The following is an 8638-nucleotide window of genomic DNA, read 5'->3' as shown; positions in this document are numbered from 1 at the left end:
GAGGCTGAGAGAGTGGGACTAGCCAAAGCTTTTTCTTGGGAGGAATGTTGAGAGGGGGTTTACCCTTTCCATCCTCTGAGACTGAGAGAGTGGGACTAGCCAAAGCTGTTTTCTTGGGAGGATTGTTGAGAGGGGGTTTACCCTTTCCATCCTCTGAGACTGAGAGAGTGGGACTAGCCAAAGCTGTTTTCTTGGGAGGATTGTTGAGAGGGGGTTTACCCTTTCCATCCTCTGAGACTGAGAGAGTGGGACTAGCCAAAGCTGTTTTCTTCGGAGGAATGTTGAGAGGGGGTTTACCCTTTCCAGCCTCTGAGGCTGAGAGAGTGGGACTAGCCAAAGCTGTTTTCTTGGGATGATTGTTGAGAGGGGGTTTACCCTTTCCATCCTCTGAGACTGAGAGAGTGGGACTAGCCAAAGCTGTTTTCTTGGGAGGAATGTTGAGAGGGGGTTTACCCTTTCCAGCCTCTGAGGCTGAGAGAGTGGGACTAGCCAAAGCTGTTTTCTTGGGAGGATTGTTGAGAGGGGGTTTACCCTTTCCATCCTCTGAGACTGAGAGAGTGGGACTAGCCAAAGCTGTTTTCTTGGGAGGAATGTTGAGAGGGGGTTTACCCTTTCCATCCTCTGAGACTGAGAGAGTGGGACTAGCCAAAGCTGTTTTCTTGGGAGGATTGTTGAGAGGGGGTTTACCCTTTCCATCCTCTGAGACTGAGAGAGTGGGACTAGCCAAAGCTGTTTTCTTGGGAGGATTGTTGAGAGGGGGTTTACCCTTTCCATCCTCTGAGACTGAGAGAGTGGGACTAGCCAAAGTTGTTTTCTTGGGAGGAATGTTGAGAGGGGGTTTACCCTTTCCAGTCTCTGAGACTGAGAGAGTGGGACTAGCCAAATCTATTTTCTTGGGAGGATTGTTGAGAGGGGGTTTCCCCTTTCCATCCTCTGAGACTGAGGCCCTTATCAGATGAGTCTGGAACTGGGGGTCTTCAGCACTGGGGGGTTCGAATTCACGTTATTTCGCACAATACCATCATACCTGGGAGCCCCTGCGAATTGGCAGGATTCAAATTGGCCAATACGCATTCGCGCGAAGTGCATTCAGTGCAGAATGTTTGGTCACACCGGTGCTCAACATGAGGATTGGCCGATTCGTATCGGCCCCCTCGCACATGCTCAGTGGTGCCCTGCATGGGTTGCGACCTTAAACGCTTCCGGGGTGAGAAATGAGGTCACTTCCCTTTCCTGTTTCTCGCGCACGTTCATTGCCCAGCGGGAACAGCACAGCGCGATACAACGTGAGAGTCACCGCTGCCTCTACTGTTCTGCTTCTCTCGCTTTCCTTTCCCTTTGGTAGGAAGGAACGATGCCCGGGACTCCCGCCATGGAGGCTCTCCGGCTCATGCTCTCTGTGCTATCCCAGCTGATTTTTAGGTACCAGCAGCTGCAGGATAGAAGGAGGGCAAGGCGCAGGATATGGTTTAGGTACCTGACAAAGTGGATGCGAGCCAGGGGAGTCGGTGATTTCCACACTAGGCAAGCTTTTAGACTCCTGATGCGGGGAGATGCGGATCGGGTCCTGGCTTTTGTGGCAACAATGCCGGCACCTCGGCGCTACTGGATCCGCCCGAAGATGAAGGGTAGCTGGTGGAACGAGGAGCTGCTCCACATGTGGGACGACGAAATGTGGATGCAGCACTTCAGGATGCCCAGAGGCACCGTCTTCCGCCTTGCTGAAATCCTTCGGCCCCATATTGCTGCGATGGACACCGTGATGAGGAGGGCTATCACTGTGGAGGAGAGGGTCGCCATCACAATTTGGTGGCTGGCTGGCCCACTCACGTACCAGAATGTAGCCCGCCAGTTCCAGATTGGGAGCTCCACAGCGTCTGTGATCTGCATCCAGGTGTGCGAGGCCATTGTGAAGGTGCTTCTCCGGAAAGTGGTACGGCTGGAGAATCATCATCGGGTAAGTATGAATGCGAGTGTGTGCGTGTGTCATATATGCTGATATATAGACCCCAATAGGATAGCATTCATATACATATACATATAAATAAACAGATATATATAGATAGAAAGATAGATACACAGATACACGTCTGTGCAAGTGTGTGGGTTCTGTCTGCTACCCCCGCACCCATGAGGGCCTCCCCTTCTATCTGCTCCCTCCTCTCCCATCATCCACAGACTGCTTCCCAGCACCCACCCATGAGGGCCTCCCCTTCTATCTGCTCCCTCCTCTCCCATCATCCACAGACTGCTTCCCAGCACCCACCCATGAGGGCCTCCCCTTCTATCTGCTCCCTCCTCTCCCATCATCCACAGACTGCTTCCCAGCACCCACCCATGAGGGCCTCCCCTTCTATCTGCTCCCTCCTCTCCCATCATCCACAGACTGCTTCCCAGCACCCACCCATGAGGGCCTCCCCTTCTCTCTGCTCCCTCCTCTCCCATCATCCACAGACTGCTTCCCAGCACCCACCCATGAGGGCCTCCCCTTCTCTCTGCTCCCTCCTCTCCCATCATCCACAGACTGCTTCCCAGCACCCACCCATGAGGGCCTCCCCTTCTCTCTGCTCCCTCCTCTCCCATCATCCACAGACTGCTTCCCAGCACCCACCCATGAGGGCCTCCCCTTCTCTCTGCTCCCTCCTCTCCCATCATCCACAGACTGCTTCCCAGCACCCACCCATGAGGGCCTCCCCTTCTCTCTGCTCCCTCCTCTCCCATCATCCACAGACTGCTTCCCAGCACCCACCCATGAGGGCCTCCCCTTCTATCTGCTCCCTCCTCTCCCATCATCCACAGACTGCTTCCCAGCACCCACCCATGAGGGCCTCCCCTTCTATCTGCTCCCTCCTCTCCCATCATCCACAGACTGCTTCCCAGCACCCACCCATGAGGGCCTCCCCTTCTCTCTGCTCCCTCCTCTCCCATCATCCACAGACTGCTTCCCAGCACCCACCCATGAGGGCCTCCCCTTCTCTCTGCTCCCTCCTCTCCCATCATCCACAGACTGCTTCCCAGCACCCACCCATGAGGGCCTCCCCTTCTATCTGCTCCCTCCTCTCCCATCATCCACAGACTGCTTCCCAGCACCCACCCATGAGGGCCTCCCCTTCTCTCTGCTCCCTCCTCTCCCATCATCCACAGACTGCTTCCCAGCACCCACCCATGAGGGCCTCCCCTTCTCTCTGCTCCCTCCTCTCCCATCATCCACAGACTGCTTCCCAGCACCCACCCATGAGGGCCTCCCCTTCTATCTGCTCCCTCCTCTCCCATCATCCACAGACTGCTTCCCAGCACCCACCCATGAGGGCCTCCCCTGCTAACTGCTCCCTCCTCTCCCATCATCCACAGACTGCTTCCCAGCACCCACCCATGAGGGCCTCCCCTTCTATCTGCTCCCTCCTCTCCCATCATCCACAGACTGCTTCCCAGCACCCACCCATGAGGGCCTCCCCTTCTATCTGCTCCCTCCTCTCCCATCATCCACAGACTGCTTCCCAGCACCCACCCATGAGGGCCTCCCCTTCTCTCTGCTCCCTCCTCTCCCATCATCCACAGACTGCTTCCCAGCACCCACCCATGAGGGCCTCCCCATCTCTCTGCTCCCTCCTCTCCCATCATCCAGACCATTTATGAAAGTATTATGCAAGAGGGCATGATCGACATAAGCTAATTGTTAGTTTTCCCGTACAGATCATGGAAGGATTCGAGCAGTTAGGCTTTCCTAACTGTGTGGGGGCAGTGGACGGGACACATATCCTTATACGCCCACCGCGAGGAAAGGCCGAAGAATACTACAGCCGCAAATATGGGTTCTCAATTGTGATGCAGGGAACTACTGACCACACCGGGAGATTCATTAACATAGAGGCGGGGTTTTCTGGGAGACATCACGACGCATACATTTTCCGCCAAACAGGAATCTTCAAGGCGATGGAAGCGCAGATGTTCGTGCCGGGAAATCCCAGTATTACTATTCAAGGTGTTCAGGTGCCACCACTGTTATTAGGTGATGGTGCATACCCCATCCGTAAGTGGCTCATGAAACCTTACCGGGGGGGCACCATCACTCCAGAACAAAAGAAATTCAATGCCGCTCTATCCCGTGCCCGTTGCGTGGTGGAGAGAGCCTTTGGGAGGCTGAAAAATCGATTTGGATGCTTACTCGGGCACCTCACTGTGGGGGAGCCCAACTTTGCTACTGTTGTGAGTGCCTGCGCAGTGCTTCACAACATATGTGAGACTAGGGGTGCATGCTTGAATGACAATGATGCTGTCGGGGACATTGGGGTGGTTGCTCTCCCAGAGCTCCTGAATGTTGACCAAGAACGTTGCCGGAAGGAAGGGAAAGTTGTAAGAACTGCTTTAACCAGGTGGTTTCAGCAGCAACGTTGAGGTGGTGGAGATCGGCCCCATCCATGTTCGTAACCTACTGTTGTTGTAATTATAAATAAAACATGTTAATGCTCTGTTCATGCGGTCGGGTTCTCCTTTTTTAAAATTTCCACGTGTGTCCTATATAACAGGCACCTACACCTACTTGTTGGGCAGGGGACCCACTGGTCAGTTTGCTTGTTGCCGGTCCCTGGCCCCTCCAACAGACAATATCAATCTCTTGCCCTAGTGTTCCCTTGCCCTAAAAAACCCAGCAAGTGCTGAAGAGGGGGTGTGTGGGTGCGAACCTTCATCATTCCTCATGGAAGCATAAGAAGCGTAGAGTTGGAAGGGACCACAGGGGCCATCCAGTTCCTGCCATGCAGGAAATCGAAAGTAAAGCATCCCCTACACTTGGCCATCCATCCTCTGCTTGAAGACCTGCAAGAAAGGAGACTCCGCTACTCTCTGGGGGAGTTTTTTCCATTCTCAAACAGCCCTTACTGTCAGGCATTTTTTCCTACTGTGGTGGTGGAATCTCTTTTCCTGCAGCTTGCCCAGAACTGGACCTAAACACCTAACAATTCAAAAGGAAAGTGCAGCCTCCCTTGCTACAGCACCACGTGTTTACAAGTCTGCCAAAGGATCCAACACACCTATGGCGTCATGGGTTCCGATGGGGCCAGAGATGGGAAGAAAGGGAGAGACCAAGTTTTTATGCCCCCACCTGCACCCCTGGCAGAGTCCCACACCTAATGTTAGGCATAGTGCCTTCAATGGCCCTGGCAGAGGCCTCATAGCAATGCCTGCCCCGAGCAGGGTCGTAGCTAGGTTCTTTGGGGGCTAGAGAGAGGGCCCCTGGTCCTCACCCTTCTCCTGTGTCTTCTGGCTGGCGGGCCTCTCTGACCTTGGTCCTGTGTCAGGCTTTGCAGAGGTGATGCAGAGAAATCCCTTGACATGGCTTTTGGATGCTGTATGCATCCTAAGAATCCGACAGCTACACCACAGCAGCACTCCAGCACCTCAGAATGGAGTGTGGCTTTGGCACACTTCTGGACTCTTAGGATGCATGTATCATTTAAACAGCATATCTCCAAATAGACCTGAATCAGCTTTATTTTGGCACTCTGTAACAGGCCAGAGATATGGAGGGGATACCCCTCATCATCTGTTTCCACGGCTCCCATGTGCTGCAATGCTGTTGCACAAACCTTGGGACCATTTCCTACATGTGGCATCCCTTTATAAGTTCGCTTCCCACTTTCCCTGCATCCTAGGCCCGCTATGTGTTTTGGTTCTGCCATGGCTTCCCTCACAGGCTAGCCAGGCAATTACCCAAGCCGGACCAGCAAAGTGTTGATTGTACTAAAGTTTACTAGTGCAAACATAACATAACATAACATAACACAACATATCTTGCTAACTGAACGTGTACTAAAAACAAGTATGATGGGTGACGTTCAACAGACAGCAGTCATGATGGTGAATACAGGTGCCTTTTTTTTATGACCCTCTTCTTTCTTGCGGGCTCCGGTACTATTTCGGACTCGACTGGAAGTGTCCATTGTGACCCAGGAACAATTTCTTCCTCCTCTGTTTCCTCAGCCATGGGGGGAGGCTGCGCTATTGGGGCATGGCTGGGAGCGTTTCCCAGACACAAAGGCCTGCGAAAGTGACTGACACCTGCTTTGGGCTGTTGGCTTCCTCTTCGAAGTAAATCCAATTTGGCCCTTTGATATTCCACAACTTGTTCAGCCTGGGTTCGCCGCAGAGCAAAGTCCTCCCTTTTCAGTTCCATTTCCTCTCGTCGCAATTCCAAGTCCTCCTCTTGCAGTGCGACAAGCTGTGAACAGATATCAATTGCCTTCCCTATTTGTTCTGTCAGCAACTGCTGTTGTTCGTTCCATGATTGCGCCTCGGCTGTGCAGCTATCAATAAACCGCTGCATCTGGCGCATGTTCCTATTTGCGATAATCCTGTTCTGCTTTCTGTACAGTTCCCACTCATTTTTCCCATGGTGGATTATCGCATTCACTATGTGCTCCCCTCTCCTTGCTCTTCCCTCAGTTGGCCCCTGTGGCTCTGGTTGGGGAGCGTCGACTCTTGGCCTGTTTCTTCCGTTATCTGGTACTGCAAAAGAAAAGAGGAAATGCAATGTTAGTGAAAACGGCGGGCGAGGCTGAGCATTTGGACTTCCTAAATTGGGTGTAGAATGGGTGTAGATTACACTAACCGCATGGAGGGGCGGGAGGGGCTTCGGGAATGGCCGCTGTTCCTTCCCCTTCTATGGCACCCTCTCTATCCTCCTGTGTGATGTTCAGGCCTTCCACGAACGTTTCTGAAATTGAAAATAGGAACAACATGGCAAGTCCTTAGCCAAAACAAGTGGAGACATACACCGAGGAAGCATTTTCTCCCATAGGCTTTTCATGTTCACATATAGAGCCATCGCTATAAAGGCATGCATTTTGAAATGGTAGAGGATGACAGTTGCAATCCCTACCCACACTACATGCTGTGCCAGGTATTCTTTCTCACTCCCCCACCTCTGTTATTGAATACCCAGTAAATGATGTGCAGAAACCATTTACTCGGACTAATACTTGAACGTAAAGTGTGGATTTCCACCATTGGTCTGATAGGGGATAGTATCATGCCATAAAGCAGCCCCTCTGAGCATTTGGCACAGGAAGGGATGTTTTCCATGATACAGGAACCTACCTCCATCACTACTTTCCCGATCCTCTTCCTCTGGCTCCTGAGGGGCCGGCGTGCCTACGGGCGGCAATTCGTCTTGCGGAACAGATCGGAGGGTCAACAACACCTCTGGTTCCTCTCCTTCTACACAGGACACAAAAGATGGTCATGAAACACTGCAATGGAAGTATTTAACCCTAAGAAGAATGGACATATTTTTGTGAAGCCTTGCTGAAGGATTATTCTCGGTGATATGTCATGGCTTCAGTAAGCTTTTCACCATCTGGCTGTCCATAATAGAATGGGAAGAGTGGTTCTTGGGCACAAGGGAAGCCGTGGGGAAGGGTGGTTTTCCCTTTCAAACAGGCATTTGCAACACCGACATACCTGTAAGAATAACAGCTGCGGGAACTTCTTGTGCTTCTTCCCGGGGTGCTGCTGAAGTCTCGGATGGATAGCTAGTCAGGACTTTCTGCTGCTTTGCACTTATTCTTCCATGGAAGATTTGGTCCATTTCATAAAAGTAAGGACAGGTTTGCCGTCCATTCCCGCTCTGCTGATTCTGTTTGCACACAGCGCTATAATTTTGTTTTAAGCTTTTACATTTATTTCTACATTCCTGCGCTGTTCTGGAATGGCCCCTCTCTGCCAATTGTTCCGATATCATTTCATAAATAGCAATATTACGATGGTTGCTGGAGAGCTGCCTTTGAATCTCTTCTTCGCCCCAAATACTTATTAGATCCAGTATTTGGGCATGCTCCCAGAATATTCCTCTGCCATGCTTCCGTTGGGGGGCGCTATGTGAGCCGTTCCTCGGGTGTTCCATGTCGTTATTTCTGGATGTCAAGGAGGAATGGCTAAAGCAAAGCAGGTGAAAAAAATAGCCATTAGGAAAGGTTGCCGATTTAAGCTATTTCAAATACCTAAAGGAATGGTTGATTATTGGTTTATAATCCAATAACATCAACTGGTCAGGGTTGATCACTTTTTACTACTACTAATTTATTAAGAAAGGGTTGTGTATTGGTGAATAATCCACTAAGATCAAAAGGTAAGGGTTCATAACCTTTTTACTAGTCAAAATAATAACAGGGACGGTTATTTCGTGGTTTGTAAGCTAGTCAGGTAAAATTACATGGCCATGCTTGATATTATTTAAGGATTAGCAATGCATAAGCAGATAATATTTCAGGGTTTTATAGTAAATTTAAAAAAATGACAAGAATAAATATTGCAAGGACACAGGAGAGCACATTTCTGGTATTTTCTGCGACTCTCTATCATGTAAAGGCCATGCTAGGATTTTTTTAAGATTTATTTTTCCAGAAAAATAAGGAATAATGCTGTGAAAAAGGGCAGAAAGATAGAAATTCTGAAAAAGGCCATGCGTGAATTTCTTACAGAGTGCATAATGCCACAGGAGAGCACATTTCTGGTATTCTCTGCGACTCTCTATCATGTAAAGGCCATGCTAGGATTTTTTAAAGATTTATTTTGGCAGAAAAATAAGGAATAATGCATTGAAAAAAGGCAGAAAGATAGAAATTCTGAAAAAGGCCATGCG

General features: G+C 50.6%; 1 protein-coding gene across 1 annotated transcript; it reads left to right on the top strand.

Annotated features, from left to right (window-relative positions):
• Positions 1-1023: 1023 nt before the first annotated feature.
• LOC149284497 (uncharacterized) lies at positions 1024-4469 on the top strand. The gene is made up of 2 exons (XM_089496621.1): positions 1024-1957; positions 3694-4469. Exons 1-2 carry the CDS (start codon positions 1355-1357, stop codon positions 4393-4395), a joined length of 1305 nt encoding a protein of 434 aa, XP_089352747.1. The 5' UTR covers positions 1024-1354; the 3' UTR covers positions 4396-4469.
• The last annotated feature ends 4169 nt before the right edge of the window (positions 4470-8638 follow it).

The sequence above is a fragment of the Sceloporus occidentalis genome, unplaced genomic scaffold, assembly GCF_023333645.1.
Source record: "Sceloporus occidentalis isolate IW3139 unplaced genomic scaffold, rSceOcc1.0.p SCAF_91, whole genome shotgun sequence".
Taxonomy (NCBI): domain Eukaryota; kingdom Metazoa; phylum Chordata; class Lepidosauria; order Squamata; family Phrynosomatidae; genus Sceloporus; species Sceloporus occidentalis.
Note: the sequence above shows the minus strand (reverse complement) of the source record. Positions and strands in the feature narration are given on the sequence as shown.

Coding starts and splice junctions, on each gene's coding strand:
- LOC149284497 (XM_089496621.1), top strand. CDS start 1,355: ATGCCCGGGACTCCCGCCATGGAGGCTCTCCGGCTCATGCTCTCTGTG. Junction 1,958..3,693: donor GGCTGGAGAATCATCATCGG/GTAAGTATGAAT, acceptor TTTCCCGTACAG/ATCATGGAAGGATTCGAGCA.